Source organism: Mizuhopecten yessoensis, unplaced genomic scaffold (assembly GCF_002113885.1).
Source record: "Mizuhopecten yessoensis strain PY_sf001 unplaced genomic scaffold, ASM211388v2 scaffold4513, whole genome shotgun sequence".
Lineage (NCBI taxonomy): Eukaryota > Metazoa > Mollusca > Bivalvia > Pectinida > Pectinidae > Mizuhopecten > Mizuhopecten yessoensis.
Genome location: NW_018405584.1, coordinates 222947 through 248837, shown reverse-complemented (window position 1 = coordinate 248837; position 25891 = coordinate 222947). Strand labels below are relative to the sequence as shown.

At 35.8% G+C, this 25891-nt stretch overlaps 1 protein-coding gene across 1 annotated transcript in view; it reads right to left on the bottom strand.

Moving 5' to 3' along the window:
• LOC110449181 (fasciculation and elongation protein zeta-2-like) overlaps nucleotides 1-24262 on the bottom strand; it is a 40163-nt gene extending 15901 nt beyond the window's left edge. The window contains exons 1-4 of the mRNA XM_021495876.1: nucleotides 23933-24262; nucleotides 7841-7949; nucleotides 6602-6757; nucleotides 5684-5777 (exon numbers count right to left, since the gene is read on the bottom strand). Of these exons, the coding sequence (XP_021351551.1) occupies nucleotides 5684-5777; nucleotides 6602-6757; nucleotides 7841-7949; nucleotides 23933-24240 (667 nt within the window). The 5' untranslated portion in view covers nucleotides 24241-24262. The remainder of the gene's footprint in view (nucleotides 1-5683; nucleotides 5778-6601; nucleotides 6758-7840; nucleotides 7950-23932) is intronic.
• Between the last annotated feature and the right edge of the window lie 1629 nt (nucleotides 24263-25891).

Genomic DNA, 25891 nt, shown 5'->3' with positions numbered 1-25891 from the left:
TACAGTGGTCATTATGAGATTTCGTGTTATACAGTAACCAGTGGTCATTATGAGATTTCGTGTTATACAGTATACAGTGGTCATTATGAGATTTCGTGTTATACAGTAACCAGTGGTCATTATGAGATTTCGTGTTATACAGTATACAGTGGTCATTATGAGATTTCGTGTTATACAGTAACCAGTGGTCATTATGAGATTTCGTGTTATACAGTATACAGTGGTCATTATGAGATTTCGTGTTATACAGTAACCAGTGGTCATTATGAGATTTCGTGTTATACAGTATACAGTGGTCATTATGAGATTTCGTGTTATACAGTAACCAGTGGTCATTATGAGATTTCGTGTTATACAGTATACAGTGGTCATTATGAGATTTCGTGTTATACAGTAACCAGTGGTCATTATGAGATTTCGTGTTATACAGTATACAGTGGTCATTATGAGATTTCGTGTTATACAGTAACCAGTGGTCATTATGAGATTTCGTGTTATACAGTATACAGTGGTCATTATGAGATTTCGTGTTATACAGTAACCAGTGGTCATTATGAGATTTCGTGTTATACAGTATACAGTGGTCATTATGAGATTTCGTGTTATACAGTAACCAGTGGTCATTATGAGATTTCGTGTTATACAGTATACAGTGGTCATTATGAGATTTCGTGTTATACAGTAACCAGTGGTCATTATGAGATTTCGTGTTATACAGTATACAGTGGTCATTATGAGATTTCGTGTTATACAGTAACCAGTGGTCATTATGAGATTTCGTGTTATACAGTATACAGTGGTCATTATGAGATTTCGTGTTATACAGTAACCAGTGGTCATTATGAGATTTCGTGTTATACAGTATACAGTGGTCATTATGAGATTTCGTGTTATACAGTAACCAGTGGTCATTATGAGATTTCGTGTTATACAGTATACAGTGGTCATTATGAGATTTCGTGTTATACAGTAACCAGTGGTCATTATGAGATTTCGTGTTATACAGTATACAGTGGTCATTATGAGATTTCGTGTTATACAGTAACCAGTGGTCATTATGAGATTTCGTGTTATACAGTATACAGTGGTCATTATGAGATTTCGTGTTATACAGTAACCAGTGGTCATTATGAGATTTCGTGTTATACAGTATACAGTGGTCATTATGAGATTTCGTGTTATACAGTAACCAGTGGTCATTATGAGATTTCGTGTTATACAGTATACAGTGGTCATTATGAGATTTCGTGTTATACAGTAACCAGTGGTCATTATGAGATTTCGTGTTATACAGTATACAGTGGTCATTATGAGATTTCGTGTTATACAGTAACCAGTGGTCATTATGAGATTTCGTGTTATACAGTATACAGTGGTCATTATGAGATTTCGTGTTATACAGTAACCAGTGGTCATTATGAGATTTCGTGTTATACAGTATACAGTGGTCATTATGAGATTTCGTGTTATACAGTAACCAGTGGTCATTATGAGATTTCGTGTTATACAGTATACAGTGGTCATTATGAGATTTCGTGTTATACAGTAACCAGTGGTCATTATGAGATTTCGTGTTATACAGTATACAGTGGTCATTATGAGATTTCGTGTTATACAGTAACCAGTGGTCATTATGAGATTTCGTGTTATACAGTATACAGTGGTCATTATGAGATTTCGTGTTATACAGTAACCAGTGGTCATTATGAGATTTCGTGTTATACAGTATACAGTGGTCATTATGAGATTTCGTGTTATACAGTAACCAGTGGTCATTATGAGATTTCGTGTTATACAGTATACAGTGGTCATTATGAGATTTCGTGTTATACAGTAACCAGTGGTCATTATGAGATTTCGTGTTATACAGTATACAGTGGTCATTATGAGATTTCGTGTTATACAGTAACCAGTGGTCATTATGAGATTTCGTGTTATACAGTATACAGTGGTCATTATGAGATTTCGTGTTATACAGTAACCAGTGGTCATTATGAGATTTCGTGTTATACAGTATACAGTGGTCATTATGAGATTTCGTGTTATACAGTAACCAGTGGTCATTATGAGATTTCGTGTTATACAGTATACAGTGGTCATTATGAGATTTCGTGTTATACAGTAACCAGTGGTCATTATGAGATTTCGTGTTATACAGTATACAGTGGTCATTATGAGATTTCGTGTTATACAGTAACCAGTGGTCATTATGAGATTTCGTGTTATACAGTATACAGTGGTCATTATGAGATTTCGTGTTATACAGTAACCAGTGGTCATTATGAGATTTCGTGTTATACAGTATACAGTGGTCATTATGAGATTTCGTGTTATACAGTAACCAGTGGTCATTATGAGATTTCGTGTTATACAGTATACAGTGGTCATTATGAGATTTCGTGTTATACAGTAACCAGTGGTCATTATGAGATTTCGTGTTATACAGTATACAGTGGTCATTATGAGATTTCGTGTTATACAGTAACCAGTGGTCATTATGAGATTTCGTGTTATACAGTATACAGTGGTCATTATGAGATTTCGTGTTATACAGTAACCAGTGGTCATTATGAGATTTCGTGTTATACAGTATACAGTGGTCATTATGAGATTTCGTGTTATACAGTAACCAGTGGTCATTATGAGATTTCGTGTTATACAGTATACAGTGGTCATTATGAGATTTCGTGTTATACAGTAACCAGTGGTCATTATGAGATTTCGTGTTATACAGTATACAGTGGTCATTATGAGATTTCGTGTTATACAGTAACCAGTGGTCATTATGAGATTTCGTGTTATACAGTATACAGTGGTCATTATGAGATTTCGTGTTATACAGTAACCAGTGGTCATTATGAGATTTCGTGTTATACAGTATACAGTGGTCATTATGAGATTTCGTGTTATACAGTAACCAGTGGTCATTATGAGATTTCGTGTTATACAGTATACAGTGGTCATTATGAGATTTCGTGTTATACAGTAACCAGTGGTCATTATGAGATTTCGTGTTATACAGTATACAGTGGTCATTATGAGATTTCGTGTTATACAGTAACCAGTGGTCATTATGAGATTTCGTGTTATACAGTATACAGTGGTCATTATGAGATTTCGTGTTATACAGTAACCAGTGGTCATTATGAGATTTCGTGTTATACAGTATACAGTGGTCATTATGAGATTTCGTGTTATACAGTAACCAGTGGTCATTATGAGATTTCGTGTTATACAGTATACAGTGGTCATTATGAGATTTCGTGTTATACAGTAACCAGTGGTCATTATGAGATTTCGTGTTATACAGTATACAGTGGTCATTATGAGATTTCGTGTTATACAGTAACCAGTGGTCATTATGAGATTTCGTGTTATACAGTATACAGTGGTCATTATGAGATTTCGTGTTATACAGTAACCAGTGGTCATTATGAGATTTCGTGTTATACAGTATACAGTGGTCATTATGAGATTTCGTGTTATACAGTAACCAGTGGTCATTATGAGATTTCGTGTTATACAGTATACAGTGGTCATTATGAGATTTCGTGTTATACAGTAACCAGTGGTCATTATGAGATTTCGTGTTATACAGTATACAGTGGTCATTATGAGATTTCGTGTTATACAGTAACCAGTGGTCATTATGAGATTTCGTGTTATACAGTATACAGTGGTCATTATGAGATTTCGTGTTATACAGTAACCAGTGGTCATTATGAGATTTCGTGTTATACAGTATACAGTGGTCATTATGAGATTTCGTGTTATACAGTAACCAGTGGTCATTATGAGATTTCGTGTTATACAGTATACAGTGGTCATTATGAGATTTCGTGTTATACAGTAACCAGTGGTCATTATGAGATTTCGTGTTATACAGTATACAGTGGTCATTATGAGATTTCGTGTTATACAGTAACCAGTGGTCATTATGAGATTTCGTGTTATACAGTATACAGTGGTCATTATGAGATTTCGTGTTATACAGTAACCAGTGGTCATTATGAGATTTCGTGTTATACAGTATACAGTGGTCATTATGAGATTTCGTGTTATACAGTAACCAGTGGTCATTATGAGATTTCGTGTTATACAGTATACAGTGGTCATTATGAGATTTCGTGTTATACAGTAACCAGTGGTCATTATGAGATTTCGTGTTATACAGTATACAGTGGTCATTATGAGATTTCGTGTTATACAGTAACCAGTGGTCATTATGAGATTTCGTGTTATACAGTATACAGTGGTCATTATGAGATTTCGTGTTATACAGTAACCAGTGGTCATTATGAGATTTCGTGTTATACAGTATACAGTGGTCATTATGAGATTTCGTGTTATACAGTAACCAGTGGTCATTATGAGATTTCGTGTTATACAGTATACAGTGGTCATTATGAGATTTCGTGTTATACAGTAACCAGTGGTCATTATGAGATTTCGTGTTATACAGTATACAGTGGTCATTATGAGATTTCGTGTTATACAGTAACCAGTGGTCATTATGAGATTTCGTGTTATACAGTATACAGTGGTCATTATGAGATTTCGTGTTATACAGTAACCAGTGGTCATTATGAGATTTCGTGTTATACAGTATACAGTGGTCATTATGAGATTTCGTGTTATACAGTAACCAGTGGTCATTATGAGATTTCGTGTTATACAGTATACAGTGGTCATTATGAGATTTCGTGTTATACAGTAACCAGTGGTCATTATGAGATTTCGTGTTATACAGTATACAGTGGTCATTATGAGATTTCGTGTTATACAGTAACCAGTGGTCATTATGAGATTTCGTGTTATACAGTATACAGTGGTCATTATGAGATTTCGTGTTATACAGTAACCAGTGGTCATTATGAGATTTCGTGTTATACAGTATACAGTGGTCATTATGAGATTTCGTGTTATACAGTAACCAGTGGTCATTATGAGATTTCGTGTTATACAGTATACAGTGGTCATTATGAGATTTCGTGTTATACAGTAACCAGTGGTCATTATGAGATTTCGTGTTATACAGTATACAGTGGTCATTATGAGATTTCGTGTTATACAGTAACCAGCGGTCATTATGAGATTTCGTGTTATACAGTATACAGTGGTCATTATGAGATTTCGTGTTATACAGTATACAGTGGTCATTATGAGAACTATGGTCTTATCCCACGTATACATATCTAGATGATATCAAGGGTTGCCACAGTAAACCCAGATTTCATTTACATTTCAGTGACATTATGAACTTTTTATATGACATTTGCTGAATACACAGCACGATAGAACAAATTTTATACTTCAAACTCATCATTTTCATAATGCAATATTTTGGACTAAAAAGTCATACTCTGGTCTGTGAAACAGTCTATTGTAAAACCACAACAAAATTTGTGCTGTATGTGTAAGACTATTTGTACAGAAAGCTTTTCCCCGATAATTATAGTAGTACACCAAGAAGTTTTTTTTATAGAGTATTTTACATCAAGATAGAATATGTCTTCCCTCTGATCTGAAATCACACATTCTTTTTCTATAATACTTTTTATACTCACACTAACAATACTGTCCTCTTTGGTTTTGAAATTTTTCATTTTCACAATTAAGAAGTAATTTATAATATGCAGGAGAACTGCCCGGTCACAGAGAAGAATACTTTACTAACACCTACCAGCTTCTGAGTAGGAGGGGAGGGAATCTTTGATTGTAGTATAAGGTACGGTCTCTATAGGGTACAGCTCTGCAGGGTTGTCATGCTGTGGTTCCTGAAAGCAAAGCAACGTATATATGCACTGAGCCATCGGTCAATGGAACGGTAGGTGACATAACGCTGATAAATGGGCACCAAAAACTTCACTTAAGTGATAAGGTTTCTGCGAAATCTTTACAACTGACCAGGTTTCTAGGCTGGCTGCTTTAACAGGTTGACATGCCATATTGATTTGGCGCCAAATGAAGGAAGTCGAGACACAGTCATTGTGTTCTACAAATCAGTGTTTACAATACGAGCCAGCACCCGACCATTTGTCACCAGGTATTCTGCCGTTTGTGACGACTACTTTTTTCTGTCAGTATATAGCTGTACATCTAAACCTTGAAAGACTTGGAATGCCATTGTTAAGTGCTTCTTACGTTTTCAGAAATGCGCCTCTAGATCTACTCCAAATATTATTGACAGCACTTGCTTCAAGATAAATATCTAGAAATATTGGCTTTTAACTTATCAAATCATAGGCTTTTAAAAAGATGCTGAAATTGTATGCTAAACAATTTTGGGTCTATGAAAAAAAAATGATCCTTCTAATAAACTAATAGTTTCTATCATTACAATATCACATTATTTATAATTTGTAAATTAAATAAACTGCATCAGTCTTGGCTGTGAACATCTGAACTCTAATTTTCGAGAAAACAAAAAATCTTATAGCTTATGTTCAACAATATTGACAATATTTGACACCTTCTTGATATCAAATTGAAGGCGAAAAAAAGCCTTCACCGTATCATTATCATTGCCTACTTGGGTCCCAACTTTTAAACACTAACACTGTATATGATAATAAGTACTGAAGAAAGCACTTTCTTGTACCTGCATCATGCACTCAATTTCACTGATGACTTCCTCGGCCGTTTCTACGTGGTCAGAGTCATTCTGGGTCAGACTGCTCACAATGAGGGAATGCATGTCAAATGCCTGGGCCAGCTCCTCGTCATCAGACAGGTCCAGATTAGGGGACACACAATCCTGTGGAGTGGCACAGACATAATAATTATATGTGTAACATCTTCTATTAAATAGCTAATAATTTGGAATCGAATCCACATCTTGTTGAATAATTTAGATTCTGAATTAATTTCATCAGAAATTTAAGTATTAGAAAATGATCATAAAAGTAAAATTACTTATTCCACACTGATTTATTTAGGGATTTTTATTTGAAATATTTTCCTTAGAAAATATTTTCCAAGATTTGCTGACGGGAGTTGGCGACACAATGTCCTTTATATACAAAATGTGTTGCGGTTCGGATGACTGTAGCTGTGGATAGTACATTGTACTGTTAATATACATTGTAGCCAGGTATAGTACATTGTACTGTTAATATACATTGTAGCCAGGGATAGTACATTGTACTGTTAATATACATTGTAGCCAGGGATAGTACATTGTACTGTTAATATACATTGTAGCTGTGGATAGTACATTGTACTGTTAATATACATTGTAGCCAGGGATAGTACATTGTACTGTTAATATACATTGTAGCTGTGGATAGTACATTGTACTGTTAATATACATTGTAGCCAGGGATAGTACATTGTACTGTTAATATACATTGTAGCTGTGGATAGTACATTGTACTGTTAATATACATTGTAGCCAGGGATAGTACATTGTACTGTTAATATACATTGTAGCTGTGGATAGTACATTGTACTGTTAATATACATTGTAGCCAGGGATAGTACATTGTACTGTTAATATACATTGTAGCTGTGGATAGTACATTGTACTGTTAATATACATTGTAGCCAGGGATAGTACATTGTACTGTTAATATACATTGTAGCTGTGGATAGTACATTGTACTGTTAATATACATTGTAGCCAGGGATAGTACATTGTACTGTTAATATACATTGTAGCCAGGGATAGTACTTTTAATATACAGAGTCCCTACTAAAAGCTTATATAGAGTGTATTCCCCTGTATTTTACCAGTTTATTACTGACTTAGATAGAGTGTGCTCCCCAGTATTTTACCAGTTTATTACTGACTTAGATTGAGTGTGCTCCCCAGCATCCCATAAGTCTACTAACAACTTACCTTGCGCTCCCCAAGATTTAGCACTTTAGCATGCAGTTCCCTTGCATAGGATTTTGACCAGTCTATCGGAAGGATGTTACCAAAGTTCCCTGTAATTGTCCACCACATCCTGAAACATAAACAGAAGCGGTCAGCGATGTTGTCTTGTCCAGTAGGACAAAAACTCTTCCCTGTCTGACACTACGTGTCATAACTAAAACATTTGGAGGAATTGACAGGACACAGTGCATGCCATAAATCTTTTCTTTGACAGAATTCGTGATATAATTTTTCCTAGTTTTGTATCAAGGGACCCTCAAAAGACAAAGTTTCTCTCATCATGTCTACATGCCATGATTGTCTTTTGATTTTAGACCAGGGAAAGTTACATGGCTGGACGAATTCTGTCAAGACACTGTTTCTTTACTTTCTTCAAAAAGATTTTTATCTTGGATGAACTTTTTTTTTCAGTTAAGTATTAGAATTATATTTTTAAATTCCCCTAATTATGTCAAATACGACCCGATTCAAATGACAAATTTGCAAAGGAAACAATTATAGGTTTTAAGCCTTTGTTTTGATGTGTCTACCGTACCTATAACAAAATATTCTGGGTTTTTTAATTTATGATTTAATCCCGAAAATATATCAATAGCACACAAATTGTAAGGGATTTATAGTGTTTATTAATTAATATAAGATCCTTTTTTTTTTTCAAAATTCAGACCACATGTTATAATTAAATTAGATTTTAGCTTGCATATTTATTGAAAAAATATTCCATAAACTCTTTCTTGGTTATGAGATTGGTAACAACAAATATGTTCCAACATTTTTGGTATCATTGTATATATGTACACTTATATATTGTATTGTATAGGTCTGAATGAAACCGGCCCTTTCATTGTAACAAGTCTATACAGTTGCCTTAGGAGGCCCGGCCACAAAATTCCCCAGCAGCAGCAGCAGCAGCAACAATGAAAAGTGTCCCGTTTGTTGGTCCGGAGGCTGGCACCCAGCCATTGTCGAGGTGCTTGTGTACATATTGATTATTCACTCAGCAGAGGCCCAATCATACTACCTCCTCTAAATGAGTCACTGATTCTCAGCTATCTCAGCATCCATTATTCACACAGAGAAAATTCAACACACAACCAATCATATACATACGTCCTCGTTATTAATTTAACACGGTAATAACCTGTATGTATATATACTGGATAATAACATGATGTGATAAAAACCTTCATAATAAGAGAACTAATGAAATTTTTCCAATTTGTGAATTATGACGGAATTTTTCATCAGTTTTGACAAAATCTTTTTATAAACAACTGTCTGATTCATAGCTGATCAACGGAGATCACAAAATTTGTCTCAATTTGGCAAAAACAATTAGTGAAAATGAACATTTCTGCAATTATGACTCATCCAAAATGTTTCAAATGGAATTGAAATTTAATCAAACAAAAGGCCCAATTGGCTTTGAATTACTCAATTTTCATTCAGCATCTAAGTGATTAAAATAGCTACTTTATGGGAACAAAATTACAAAGTATGAATGAAACATTGATTTCTGAAAGACACTTCAAATTTAATACTAGAATTGTGATCAAATATTTAGATTTCATAAATGCTAAAGTGTATAAAGCAAGACTTGTAACTTAACTCATTCATCCCTATATATATTTAAACTGGACTTACCCAGTCTTTGATTTGGTAAGATTCAAATGCGATTTTAGGGGTAAATGGGTTAAACCTTAAGACAATACAGCCTTCTTATTTCACGGTAGTAAGTTCATTGTTCAATAAATAAACTACTCCTCTCTTCCCACACTATTAGATATTGCTGTTGATTACTGAATCACTGAATTACCTTTCCCATCTAGTGCTTTTGACTAGAAACTAGAAAAATTTCCACAAAGACCTATAAACCTAATTTCACTTTTTGAAAATTTTCTATAAATAATTGCAGTAACATTGTCAATGACACCCTGAAATATGAACTAATTCAATGCCTTATCATACCTGATTATTTCCGTTGAATTTACCTTGTACATGTTTTATTTTGTATAATTTTATAGCAATGGCTAGGTGTGCGACATCAGCACCATAGTCCCAGTGTAAGTTGTTGGCTAGGCGTGCGACACCAGCACCACAGCCCCAGTGTTTGTTGTTGGCTAGGTGTGCGACACCAGCACCACAGCCCCAGTGTTAGTTGTTGGCTAGGTGTGCGACATCAGCACCATAGCCCCAGTGTTAGTTGTTGGCTAGGTGTGCGACACCAGCACAATAGCGCCAGTGTTAGTTGTTGGCTAGGTGTGCGACACCAGCACCATAGCCCCTGTGTTAGTTTTCAAAAAAATATCTAGATATTTTGTTTCATTTCATAGCAAAAAACACAAAAAATAACTGGGAAGGGGAAAAGGACAATGATACAACATGTTCTAATGTCCTACACTATATGTACCAAAAACATTCTCCAAAGTTTCATACTGTTTGGCTTCGGAGATAGCTTTCTTCAATCAGTAATACCCTATTTGTATATGTAATTGGCGCCTCAAATGCATAATAACAAGTCTTTAAAACAAGCAAGGTCATTTAACCATGACTACGCAGACCTGCATTACTCAACAAGCACACAATTTACATGTTAAGAACATTTCAGAAAGTTGAGAGAAAATATTGTAGAAAGGGAAAAATTATCATGTAGCTTTACAATGTAGTATTATATCGCCCATATCCTTATAATCGCTGCCCCACCCCCAAACATACACACACACTTCAGATACCAACACTTCCAATTTTAATCCTATTTCCCAATTTTGAAAAACATCCTTTACAATTGCCCTTCCCTCTAACACCCCCCCACAGAAATTCATGGGTCTATAACTTACATGACTACAATTATATTACATAGAACAACAAGACACATATTTTATAAATGTTGTGTATGTGCATACATGTACTACTTACTTAAAACACATTTTTTTTTCTTTTTTTTCTGGAAACTTCGTTCCAATAATTGCCAACACTCACTTGAAAATATAAAAGTGTAGTGTATTTCTTTCCTTGTACACCCAAACCCTGCTTTCAGGTTCTTACATTCATGTATGTCTTATTATAATCACATGGGTGATTAATAGAACAAATATGCAAGTAGGTGATGATGACTGTCCCTACTTTGTACAATACATTCACAATGTACATGTAAACAGTGCTACATTTATTGCCTGACTTAAAATGTATTCATAACAGATATTACAGATGTGATTGTAAATGCCAGTTTGGGTTCTTGAATTTTAATATTCACTGCAGTAAAAGATAACAATTATATGCAGCAAGAGTAAGTTGCATGCAGAGGTTTTGAATAAAATCTGATGGTAATCAGAGAAAATCCTGGATTTTGAGAGCAGTGGGCCATTTCAGCAATGTTTAGACAACATCAAATTTAAGAGGGACCAGTCTATGTAAAATTAAAATGTTACTTGGAGGGGTCAATTTCAGTTTTGAGGGGTCAATGACCCCATGGCCCCCTCCAGGATTATCCCTGGTAATGATAAGCAAAAACAGTCCTAGCAATTTAGCACTGAGCTTATGATAAAAGGTTGTCAGCTTATACCATAAATTCTCTACAATTTCACAAACCCATGCTTATCCAAACGCTACTGACCATGGGACTAGAGCACTAGTGCTCCAGCAGTATTAAAGGTATACATGATACTCAACTGTATATGTAGCTATAGAGATCCTCTGCATACATATCTAGATAGACCTGTTTATCAGAGTTGGTGAAGGGCCAAACTTCTAATATCAGTAGGGAATCACAGAGAATTTAGCTTAATACTCCACACCATCATTGATCTTTTGAAGTAGGGCTATATATTTCTTTTATTTCACCTTTGAAGAATATGTTATTTTTTACGTGCAAATCATGTATACAGCAAACAGATCTACATGTATATACAGCGAACAGATCTAAATGTATACAGCGAACATATCTATATGTATACAGCGAACAGATCTAAATGTATACAGCGAACAGATCTAAATGTATACAGCGAACAGATCTAAATGTATACAGCAAACAGATCTATATGTATACAGTGAACAGATCTAAATGTATGAAGCGAACAGATCTATATGTATACAGCGAACAGATCTAAATGTATGAAGCGAACAGATCTATATGTATACAGCGAACAGATCTAAATGTATGAAGCGAACAGATATAAATGTATACAGCGAACAGATCTAAATGTACACAGCGAACAGATCTATATTTATACAGCAAACAGATCTATATGTATACAGCGAACAGATCTAAATGTATGAAGCGAACAGATCTATATGTATACAGCGAACAGATCTAAATGTATGAAGCGAAGAGTTATAAATGTATACAGCGAACAGATATAAATGTATACAGCGAACAGATCTAAATGTATACAGCGAACAGATCTAAATGTATACAGCGAACAGATCTATATTTATACAGCTGACATCCAATCTCCACGAAAACCTGCTTGACTGTCCCACATATGTCTAAACTAATTTCATAGTGTAAATTTTATAGTGTCCCGCAAATATACCTGTCAGGTTAGACAAGGGTGCTGGTCTGAATGTTCAGCATGTCTCTAAAGTTTCATAGTGATCGGATACTAACGATATGTTTAGGGAAAACATATCAATATAGATCTATGGATACCAAATATAATCTTATAACTACTTCATACACAATGCTAGTTACACATAATTATCAAGTAAAACATGTTTAATTTTTATTTATTAACGCAAGTCCGGTTTTGTCTGCTGGCAACTTATTGTCTAAACTCTATATGATAAAATAAGTAAGTGTTGTTTTTATGGTACATGTATATTTCAGGTTAAACTTTATGTTATGACAGACCTGACCTGACCTAATTTTCCTCAGATGAAATCACAAATGAATATGTTGGTAATTTACAGACACCCACTAATCTGCTGCTCTTACAATGTGTATGTGGGTGAGTGGTTTAAATAGGATGGTGTTATAACTTATAAACATTCTTTAAAAGATAAAAAAAAAATAGCTTAATAGATAGATGGTACAGAGAGACACAGGAAATAACACACTTAACTCGATTTACAAAACTTTAAAACTGTCTAGATCCAGGGATTAATCTGGGTATTTTTGGAAACAGAGTTTTGGTTGAAATTGGAAAACATCAAAGACAAAATTAGAAAATTGAGAATTCTCAATTGTTGAAATTTTATAGATTAAAAGCATTATATTCCCTCTAAAAATATACAGTAGGCCTGCAGGCTAGTGGAACTTTTCAAAATCAAAATGTCTGCTTTTACTCTGAATATGAAACTGTATACAACATGTCTGATTACAAAAACTTTATACCACATGTCTGATTACAAAAACTTTATACTACATGTCTGATTACAATAACTGTATACAACATGTCTGATTACAAAAACTGTATACAACATGTCTGATTACAAAAACTGTATACCACATGTCTGATTACAAAAACTGTATACCACATGTCTGATAACAAAAACTGTACACAACATGTCTGATTACAAAAACTTTATACAACATGTCTGATTACGAAAACTGTATACCACATGTCTGATAACAAAAACTTTATACAACATGTCTGATTACAAAAACTGTAAACAACATGTCTGATTACAAAAACTTTATACAACATGTCTGATTACAAAAACAAATGAAGACAAAGACAATATTTTTTTTCATTCTTGTTTTTGCACATAAGGAATTTAATACCTGGTCAAATCAAGAAAAAGTGGGCTTATTTTCAAAAGGGAATGGATCTCGATATGGACCTGGAAAGGAAGTGATAAATCAATGGGAAAGTTTGTAACAAAACTGGAGCTCAAATATCATTTTGTTATTTCAGGAAACAATATGTAAGTTATTGCTTTGTAAATTTGACATGACTGCAGACAGACATAGCAAGATAAACATCCATGCTAAAAGTAGTTTTGTATTAATGTAACTATGTTGTAGAGCTCAGCACTGATAACATCCAGCACAGACAATCGGCAAATAAAGTTACTCAACTATATATATATAAGTTCGGTAAAATACTTAAGAATCTGAGAGGCAAGAATCTATGTATGTCCTTCCTTATCATTAAAAGACGTACAATGTTTAGCTTTCTATCATTATATATTATCCCCCGGTTGTTTGAAAAACTATTCTGACATTTTTCCTGGTAAAGTCTATAAGAACAATATAGCCCACCAATAAATACTTTCATGTGCCAGGAAAAAGCTCAAAACATAAAACATATTTGGTAGGTATAGCTTGGAATTGAATGTGCCCAAACATCTGCAAGATAGTGTACCATGGAAACAAACACATTACAAAGCGTCTGCACAATAGTAAGATTGAACATCAATCAAGTCGGTGACTCATAAACTTGCAGACGATCAAACTTAAAGTCCTGTCAACATATTTTCAGGGAATAAAGCAATTACAGTACATAACATTCATGAGGTTTTATATCAATACAGGAAGCGGTATGAACTAAATCCCCTTTGTGTGTGAAATCAACACTTATGGCTATTGAATATAGTTATTACTGTTTAAATAAAATACAATATTGATGTAATTGTATACTATTCCATGTTAAATACATACAAATGGAACATTTCATTTCATTAATACTCATTAATTGGGATAAAGGAAATGTTATCAATTTCCAGAAGGTACTATTCATCAAACCATGAACTGTGGAAGATGTTATTTCTGTTATCAAACCATAAACTGTGGAAGATGTCACTTCAGTTATCAAACCATGAACTGTGAAAGATGTCACTTCAGTTATCAAACCATGAACTGTGGAAGATGTCACTTCAGTTATCAAACCATGAACTTTGGAAGATGTCACTTCAGTTAACTTTATGTTAAAAACCTTGAAATTGGTATCGTATACAGTATATGAATATCAATCTGATCACCGAGTAATCTGCACAATCACTATTCGATCCACAAATGGGAGAGTGCCAATGCTTCTTTATGAGCATATATTGAATTGATAAATAAGTAAGTGTTTTGAGTGCTTGCTTACAATTATGGCAATCTTTTCAAAGTTTTTTCTTTTTTTAAGTGACAAAAATGTAATAATTAAAGAAAAATTCATGGTTTTCATTTGAATATGAGATAAAACCCCATAATTATTTCAGTCACATGACTGAAAATGAGGAGAAAACCAGAAATATTGCAGTTGTATAGAAGAATATTCCCAACTTTTTTACCCGTCCATGAAAACTGATGCTTCATGCATGGTAATGTTGAAAATATGATATTCTGCCAACTTACTAAAAAAAAAATAGTATTCAACTGCAGGCAACCACATTTTATGCCTAAACCACTAAAAAAAAAAATAAGGATTCCACATGTTCGTTAGAGTTATCAGATTATTAAATGATTTTGTATCTTATTTTCAAAACTGCAAAATGGAAAATAACCTTTGGTCGGAACAAGGATTTGTCAACTGCCAACAAAGATTTATGAAGGTTCAGATTGACTTCAATCACCTTTGACAAATTTATCAAATTGGTCCTGGTCGTGCTGGAGACAGAGTTGTGACACTTGAGCTAAAGTGAAGTTCAAGGCAAGGAATTCAAGATTTATTATCATAAGGCAGGGGAAGCTGATTGAATATTCAAATTAAAGTTCAATTTGAAGACTGCCTCTTGGAACTTTCCTGAAGGGTACTATTACTAGCATTATATAGTATCTAGAGTATCCACAGTGTTCTCCCCAGAATGTTTTGAAAGAAGCATGGTGTTTCAATATTTCTGTTAAAGCAGCACTCTATGTAAAATCAAAGCAGCATGGTAACTTGAGATTTACTATGAATATACAGCAGAGAAGATCTAGGATAGCAGCATGGCAAAAAAATATAGGAGCATGGTACCATGCTGCAAAAACAGCCTGGGGAGAAAAAACACTGATCCAGTACCAGTAATTATCAGAAGTTTTAACCACCAGGCAAGTACAAGACACACAGATTGTAAAAGTCCCAAGATTCAATTTACACAACTTTTTTCAACTTAGGGACATGGGCAACATACATGTGAAACTTGACAAAGATCCCACCAGTATTTTCTGAGAAATAGCACTAATAAACTGTAACTCTCAAAATTCAAGATGACCACCTCAGCTCAAAGGTTCAATATGAACAACTCAGGGCCATGGGCAACCTGTACATGTGACACTTAAGAAAGATCCCTCCAGTGACTCCTAAGAAATAGCACCAACAAGAATTGTTTAAGCACGGTCAAAAAACAACATTTTGTACAACAAGGTCCCGGGTTAAAACATGATGTCATCAAAAAACTAATTAATCATCGAGAAAATCTAGGGTGAAATAAAACCTGCTCTCTTGCTCTTGATGTAAAGTAGGTATAAACAAGGTTACGAACTTGTGTTTCCTTTTTTAAGTGGCTTACTATTTATAGATACAGAGAAAATGGTGAATGAAGTTGTACTGGCTTTAGAAAAATTGACTCAATAAGTTGATCATCAATGGTTAAGAAAAGTGATGAAAGATCATGGGCTAAACAAAAAGTTTCCACCTGCGGACCTTGATGGAAAACTGGCTTGATGGAAAACTGAACTACATATCAAACTTGTTTTCCCCATCATCATTGCCAACAAGCTTTCATCATTGGGGATTTAAGTTAAATGTTTGTTGGTGCTTTGCGTCCTATTAACAGCTATATGGTCATTTAAGGATGAGCCAGGTTTTGATGGCGGAGGAAAACCATATCTAGATGCACCCATAGAAAAACCACCAATCTGGACCAAGAACCTCTCGACTGCATCCCCCCACCCACCCCTAGGCCTCGAACCTGTGACCCAGGAGTGGAGGGTTAGTTAATCACAGACTGTAAGACACCTGAACTTCTCGGCCACTGCAGCCCCCAAATTATTGATATATTAGTTGAAGTCCAGCATGCAATGGATGATATAGGGGTGCTCACCCGACCATTTTAAAAACAGCACAAACCCTATGTCGATGAACAGCGAGTTGTTCTCCAATTTTGACTCACTAGTTTGAATTGGGTGGGGTGGGGTGGGTTTCCAGGATGAGGTTGAAATGATTCCCATTGATTAGGCCGGGTTATAATAATGCCCCTTTTCTTTCATAAATTATAAGACACTCAGACCCTGATTGCTACAACACTGTATCAGTGCTTAATACATTTTTAAAACTCTGCATTGAAATGTAAATGGCTGAATCCAAAAGACAACTTCAAGACACTGTCAAGAACAATTCTCATATTAGTCAGTAAGGGTGCCAGTAATCAACCAATAAATTTATTTACTGGGCATAGAAAACATGTTTTCCTTATATGGAAAATGTACAACAGTACAAGATCGTGGGCATTTTATTGACTTTTCTGTTTCATTGTATACATGTATATATGTATGCCTATACATGAAGACAGATCCATAATATGCATGCGCCTGTTACAGTTTTATTGCCAGTATGTTTGTCTGATTCCCCAAACAAATTAACAGTGTTGATATGGATATATCTATGCAACTAAAAAAGTTCATAGCACAGAATTGTCTAGCTTTTCTCAGAGACAACTTTCAACTTTTCTCAGAGACAACTTTCAACTTTTCTCAGAGACAACTTTCAACTTAAATAATTTTAGACTCATGACATTCCATTTAGTTGGTGAGTTTGCCAACTGTAGCAAATCTCTTAGAAGTTCAATGTTTTTATCTGCACCAGTACCTAAGCCATTTGCCTACCTATTCCCCAAAATATCCTTACATAAATTTAAAGTTTCATTAAAAACCAACACTTCATAGCATTGCAACGTGTTCTAAATCATTGGAATTTTTTAATCTGTTGTTTGATATGCAACTTATCAATACAAACTTTAAAACTTAAAGCATTTATTTTCAGTACCAGTAAAAGAGTGATTTTTTTTTAAAGTAAGTATTTTCCAAACCTACCTACTCAACTACAGGCCTTGGGTTTGGTTTACTCCCAAACCTACCTACTCAACTACAGGCCTTGCGTTTGGTTTACTTCCAAACCTACCTACTCAACTACAGGCCGTGGGTTTGGTTTACTTCCAAACTTACCTAGTCAACCACAGGCCTTGGGTTTGGTTTACTTCCAAACCTACGTACTCAACTACAGGCCTTGGGTTTGGTTTACTTCCAAACCTACCTACTCAACTACAGGCCTTGGGTTTGGTTTACACAATCACATATGAAGTAATACAGTGTGTAGTTGTACCATCTTAATACATGTATGTTTCAACTCAAATGTTACAGTGGTTGATAAATATGTCTTATTTTGCTTATCCAAATGGAAACCTACATGTACATGTATATATCACTACATGTAAGACTAACTATTCGATTAAAGTTTTTAAGATCTGTCTTCAACTTTAATCAAAGCTGCCATAATTCATCAAGAATTGACAGCTGTTTGGTTTTTTTACAACAGTTTGAAGTTGGTAACCCATGTTGTTATTTCTAGACCAATGGTGGCAATTCATTAATTATCTCTCTATATGTTCAATCCTTTATATAGATTCTAGCATTTTCTTGTTTGCAAAAGATACCTATCATGGTTGGACCCAGGACCATAGTAATAGACGTAGTAGACATTTTCATTCAGATGCACACATATATGAATAATATATAATATAATATACGACAAACAAGAAAACACCTTCAGGGTCTTCCGAGAGGGAGGGAGGATGAAAGACCCAACAGGACGGACACAAGGGAAACGACCAGGCTAATCCAAACAACCAGGCTAATCCAAACGACCAGGCTAATCCAAACAACCAGGCTAATCCAAACAACCAGGCTAATCCAAACGACACTCACAGGAGAAGTAAGAGAAACAGCGAAATGTCACTGCAGTTATAAGACCTGCAAGAACATAAAGGAATGAGAATACATCAAGCAAGAGTGAAGTGTAAGACAGCAGACACCGAGGCAGCACACAGTGGAAACTGGTGAGACGCAGGAGGGTCACGGTCAGGAGGCACACCACAGCACTGAGGACCTCCACGCCCCCGTGGAATCGCTCGACGACACTACACATCAAGCGAAGGATGACCCAACGCCCACACAGCAGGATCTCCCGCAGCAGAGTCCATAGCAAGGTGAAATGACCAGCAATGGACAGCAAGGAGTGGGATGTATTTAATGAGGATCTGGAAAAGATACTGGAAACATCATTGATTGGCAGCGTAGAACGGAAGATAGAGGCAATGACCAAACTAGTGTATACTATCGGGAAAAATCGATTCGGGGAATCCGAGGTCAAAGGTTTGCCAGCACAGGATCAAGTTATAACACCTGATAGAAAAGAGAAGGAAATACAATGGATCCAAGGAGAACGTTACAGAAGGTCAACAGACGAGGAGAAAGCAGGGCTGAGTCAGTTGAGGACCTGGCGGCTGAAAGAGTTGAGGATAGCAGAGCGGATCAAGAAAGCCTGGAGACAGAAGACCAAGAAAAGGGCAGCATTTATATCAAACCAATACAAGTTCACAGCAGCAGTACTAGAAGGGAGAAGATCAGGGAGACTGCAGTGTCAGAGGAAGAAGAACATCTGAAAGCAACTCATGGGGATGAGGAACGAAATGCACCCTTGGGACCAAATGAAAGAATCCAGCCAGTGAACCAACCAGACAAGCTAAGCCAATGGAAATAGGGGAACCAACCTGGAAAGAGGTAACAGAGGTTGTGAAGAAAGCAAGGGCAGCATCAGCACCAGGACCAAACAGCATCCCATATCAGGTGTATGAAAAGTGTCCCACGCTTCTACGTAGACTGTGGAAAATGGTGAAGGTAGTCTGGAGGAAAGAAGGGCGGTTCCAGGATTCTCTGGATGTGTAGAGCATACAAGCGTGATAAGCCAGCTGATCAGGGAGGCGAAGGTGAACGTGGAGATCTGACAGTGGTGTGGTTAGATCTGGCGAACGCATACAGCACAGTCCCATACAGCCTATTAGGAAAGGCGCTGGACCAGTACCATATCCCGGATAAGGTGAAGGGCATCATACAAAGTTATGGAGGAATACATCTGTGATTTGCCGTTAAGGATTACGTGACTTCATGGCAGAAGCTAGAGAAGGGAATTGTCAACAGATGTACAATTTCGAAGTGATTTTCATGACATTGGTGATGGCAATGAACATGATCATTGAGGCAGGGAAATGGGAGACGAGGGGCCCATGCCACTATCCAGAACAAACATCAGGCAGCCACCGCGCAGAGTATTCATGGATGATCTAACGATCACAGCAACAACACATGTCCAAGCAAGGTGGATACTGACAGCACTGGAGGATACTGTATCCTGGACAAGAATGAAATTCAAGTCAGCTAAATCCAGATATCTCATCCTGAAATAGGGTCGTGTGACGAGACAATTCTGCCTTCTTATCCAGGGAGAGGAGATTCCATCTATTGTGGGCAACCCAATCAAGTGCCTAGGAAAATGGTTTGATGACAGCTTGCATTGAAGGACACTAACAACAGTAACAAACTAGAGCAGCAAGTTTGTGAAGGATTAAGGAACATCCACAAGACAGGTCTGCCAGGAAAGTTCAAGGATATTCCAACATGGTCTACTGCCACGACTGTCCTCGCCACTGATGCTGTACAAGATTACCTTTACGACTGTAGAGGGAATGGAAAATCAACAAACATCTGAGAAGATGACTTGGAGTTCCTCACTGCTTCTCGTCAACTGGACTGTATAGTTGGACATCCAAACTGTAGCTCCCACTAACATCAGTAGTGGAAGAATTCAGGACTGGAAAGGCACGACTGTTCATGACAAGGAAAGACTCCAGGGACGAGAAAATCGGGAAAGCAGGAGTGGAGATGAAAACTGGAAGGAAGTGGTCAGCCAGCAAGGCAGTTGCAGAGACAGAGAGCAGACTCTGGCACAAGGACATTGTGGGGACAGTGTGCATTAGAAGGCAAGGATTAGGAAGAAGGCAGTCGGCGAGATGGAAAGATGCTAATGCAGCAGAGAGGAGAAAGCAAGCGCAGGGAAAGATAAGGCAACAGGAAGAGGAAGCAAGGAAGGTGAAAGCAGTGGAGATGGGGAGCCAAGGGGCATGGACCCAATGGGAGACGGAAGAGAGGAAGATGACATGGGCAGAGATCTGGAGATACACACCATGACAGCTACAGTTCATTCTCAGGGCTGTTTATGATGTGCTTCCAACACCGACAAATCTTCACAGATGGGGTTTGGTGGAAGATCCCACATGTCACTAATGTGGAAGACCCGGAAAACTGCTTAGCTTTCAGCCACACAAAAATGCATAAATTAAGCTAACCTTGTATTTATATTGGCCATCACAATGTCAGGTGGACATGCACATAATTGAAATAATGATAGGGCTTCCAAAGAAACAAATGTTGAGTTCCATAGATATGCCATTAAGTGCTCCCTGGTGTATAGTTCATGCAAGTTTTCAAAAGATATTAAGGAATTTGAGAAGGAACGATGGATAAGTTTATTTTTTAGTATTTTTCATGCAAATCTTCACCCTAAGCATCCTGTAAATCTTCATAAGATGTCCAACTTCACTGCACACAGCTGTGCAATGTTATAATACTTGCCATTTATATATAAAGTGATATCAAATTCATGATGCTTTTTTGTTGTTTTCATAATTTGTTAGTGGGTCGACTGTCCACAAGCTTTTTCACCATATATTTATAGTACTACACAGTAATAAGTATTTTCAGAGGACCTATTTCTGTGCTGTATAGGTTTCTGTGTCCTAACCTTCTTACTCACAAGTGACAAAACGCTAAAGTTTTTTGACGTCATGAGTAATTGCTTTATTTCTTTCTAAAAGGTAAGATATTTGTTTAAGAAAATGCAGTGAAAACAAGTAATTATATTTATTATAAACTTACTAATAAATACGGGTTTTTTGTATATGCGATACGACACAATTGCCCTTGCCCATATAAGCCCTCGCCGTATCACACCCTAAAAGCCATATCAGCCCCCGCCGTATCACACCCCTAAACCTGTATCAGCCCGCAAAACCTGTATCACACCCCTTTTGGAAATTTTTCGTTTATCAATATTTCAAAAGAAAAACAGATCATAAGAAAGTAGCTTTTATTAGTAAGCATGTAATAAACAGTTCGGCCCTTGGGGCTGATATTGCAGTCTCGGGTTGATACTAGGTGTGATATGGAAAAAGGCATGTATAAATTCTATAAATTATATAAACTCTATAAATTCACCCTATTATACTGAAATACGTGGGGTTTTTTTTCATTTCATTAGATTAGATAACAATAAAAAAGCACATCATTGATAAGTTAAATTCTTATCAATAATTTATGCTTGCTACAACTCATTATCATCTGCATAACAAAATCATGTGACTATCATTCATACATGTATATTTACATTCTGCATGCTTGGACCCATTGGCGAAAATGACATTCATTTTTGCATAACACAGGTGACCTCATCACTGCGTATTGATACACTTTAATGACGTAGCACAGGGCGTAATTGGTACATGTCCGCCGTGAAACAGCCCTCGGTGTAGTTTAGTTATGCTAATATGATTAACATTAAACATGATAGGCTTAATTTAAATTCTCAAATGATGTGTGTAAGGTACATGATAATAATATCCAACGTGTGTTAGTTCTACAAATAACATTTGAAAATACATCTATATTCTGTTTGTTTTGTTGTCATGCTGTTGGTAGGACCCCCACCGGAAGTTTTACATTTTTCCGCGAAAACACGCTGTTCTCTCTACTGCGTTGCCCTCATGCAAAATAGAATTACAATGCCGCTTTTGTTTTTATTTATGCTTGCATCGGAAAATTCAAAGCATTTAAAAATGTAAAAATAAGGAATGAAATTTATTTCATCAACATTCATGAGGTCATAACAACATTGGCTTTCTGGACATATTTACCAAGAATATGTCCAAAAAGCCAATGTTGTTATGACCTCATGAATGTTGAAAAAATAACTTTCATTCCTTAAATGGTCTGTTTCATCTGGCTATTCTAATTTCTATAATAAGCCACGCAAAAAGCATGATATCCTTGCATCAATGTTTTTCTTTTCTGCAAGTTTCCATCGTAATCTCAAGAAATAAGTTTTTCCCGTACAAAACATAAAATTTGTCGTTCAAAAATACAGCTGATACAAATAAAAAGTCAAAATTATTTTTTTAAATATTTCATTTCCTAGTTTTGGATAGTAATGGATATACCAACATATATGTTAGTGTAAAGAAACGGGTTATATGATTGCATTCAATGATGATGACCAGATTGTTATTGTAAAGGAAGGGATTACAAACTAACTGCTAAGATAAAATTAAAATATGGTAATCAAACATTTTTTACACAACGTAATTGGGACAAATTATCAAGCATATCACTGCCTAGTTAATTTTGTCTCATTTGTTTACTATTTTGCCCTAAGGGCTCAGTTACTGGTTAGCCGATGCTAAGCTTTACTGTACTGTAGACCAACTAAGTTTCTGACACTGTACACATGTACAATGTGAAATTAAGGTTTGATTGATTTATACTTAGCCTAGTATAGACAATTTTACAGCTGTTTTATACTGTCAAGAAAAACACTTTTCAAATAGGGCCTATCTAAAATGAGAAACAAATGATTGTTTCATAAAATTTCAAAGATGATCATTTTGATGTTGATTGTTTTTTGTGTGAGAGGATGATGGGCCATTATAATTATTAGTCATTTATGACACATTTTACCTGTTGTTCTGATGTTCACATCGACACATGCACCAGGCCCAACAGCACAAATTAAAGCTTCAGACAAATATGGTGCCTGTTCATGACGAGTAAACACATCCCCACTTTTATATCATATGCTAATATCAGATAAAGTGAAATAAAATTAAAATCGCACATTCACTAAAATACGTCAATATAAATGCTCTGTGTCTACGTATACGTAGACTGCAGAGGCTGCGACGGGCCCGGGAAGTGATGATCTCATCAAAATCACATTCATCCATTCACATTTCACAATAAATTCACATTACGTTACTTACTGGCAATCAGTCATTATTTCTTCTTGAGTTCGTATTTGTACAGGCGCAATTGTATCAACATTCTCCTCGAAATTTCGAAAACACTTCGTAATTTTCTCATCAAATGTATGAACCAAATCCTCAAGCGATCCCGAAAATGTGTCTACAAAATTGTCTGAACCGCCATTATCAGTTACATCTAATCCTCTTCTTTTTTCGTAGTCTTTGTTTGAGTTCTGAATGTCTGTTACACCTTGAAATTCGTTATATTCGTTCCAATCTCCGTTTTCAAATTTAGCAAGCGGAGCTTCGAATTGTAGCTCCGCCATTTTTCATCTGATACATGACATATTCAACCTTGACCTTTCGTGAAGCAGTCCTTCGAATTTCTCTGGATTTTTCATGTTCAAGCAAAGTTTGTTTGTGACAGACTCTGAAACATTTGGTGGAAGTTTCTTGCATGACTTCTCCTTTGATTAAATCATTAGATATATGAACTTGAACAGCATCGGACAACAGTTTTAGAATAAAGACTGATTATTTAAGATGAAACTCAAATAATCAAAACAAAGCATCAGGAATATGTTGTTAAGTTTGTTTTCTCTTACAGGTGTATGACTGAAAGATCTAGGCTACTTCTTAACTTGATAAATCATAATTAAACCGACGTGCGATATAAAGAAGTCATTACTGCTGTTGGGGGAATTGATTGCCTCGAATATTCCATCATAATTATGAACAGATGTTATTCAAGTACTGTAATGCAGTATAATGCTCATTTCTTGATTAGGATTAGCTACGCGAGAGTAAGTAATGGGAAAGTAATGTCGATAAACAATGAGTTGTACATTTACGTTCCAGACACTTTTCTACTGACTGTGTGAACCAAATTTTTTTATTGGCAAACCTTTACACTGACTCTGCATCGTGAACTAGATATAGCTGTTTGGCGAACGTTGGATATGGGTCACAAATAAAATACCAAGTTTTAATTTGATAACTCAGCTGTGAAATTCCCTGCGAAAGTGTATAGCAGTTGTATGCCCCAGACATATTTATGAAGGATTGGGATTAAAGGTCAATCATAGATCAAAGTGACTTAGGTTTGGTAACACTCCTTCACCCAATTTAGACGCATGCATATAGAAATTAATGTCATTTGTATACAGTATCAAGTATTGAAAATACTTATAAAATGCACAATATTTCAAAGAAACAAAGAGATCCCAGAGGGATCTTGGCACCCACCATTATACCACCTTCATTAGTTCTTTATCAGTTCGATCTTTTCTCTTCTTTTCTCTAATCTGTTTGATATTCAAGTCATGTTAATAGTAAATGCACCTTGAAGTAACTTTTGATCTGAACTTAATACTGCTGTGTATAAAAGACAACCTTCAAAGTGAGTTTGTCATTTCTCATATTTACTAGAACAGTACTTATAACAAGAGGCCAAATGGGCCTGCATCGCTCACCTGGTATAAAACTCACACTTGTAACCTTAAAAGTGATCAAAAATAAAGCTACAGGCAAAATATCAGTATTTATGATTAAAATTCATTCAAAAGACCGTTATCTTTTTTTTTTAACATTTCACCCCTGTGATTGAAAGTCGAACAAAGTCATTATGTTGAACACATTGTATAGCCTTTCATCTAAGGATGCAACTTGCAAAGTATAAACATCCTGGGACCCATGGTTATTCAGAAGAGGTTGTTTAAAGATTTTAAACAAATTTGACCCCTGTGACCTTGAATATAAGTAAAAGTCATTCACTTTAAAAAACAAAGTAGTCCTTGATCCCAGCATATGCTACTGACTAAATATCAACATCCTGAGCCTTTTGGTTATTCAGAACAAGTTGTTGAAATATTTTGAACATATTTGCTCCTTGTGACCTTGAATATGATTCAAGGTCATACATTTATACAAACTTGGTAGCCCTTGATCCTAGTATGCTACTGACTAAATATCATCACC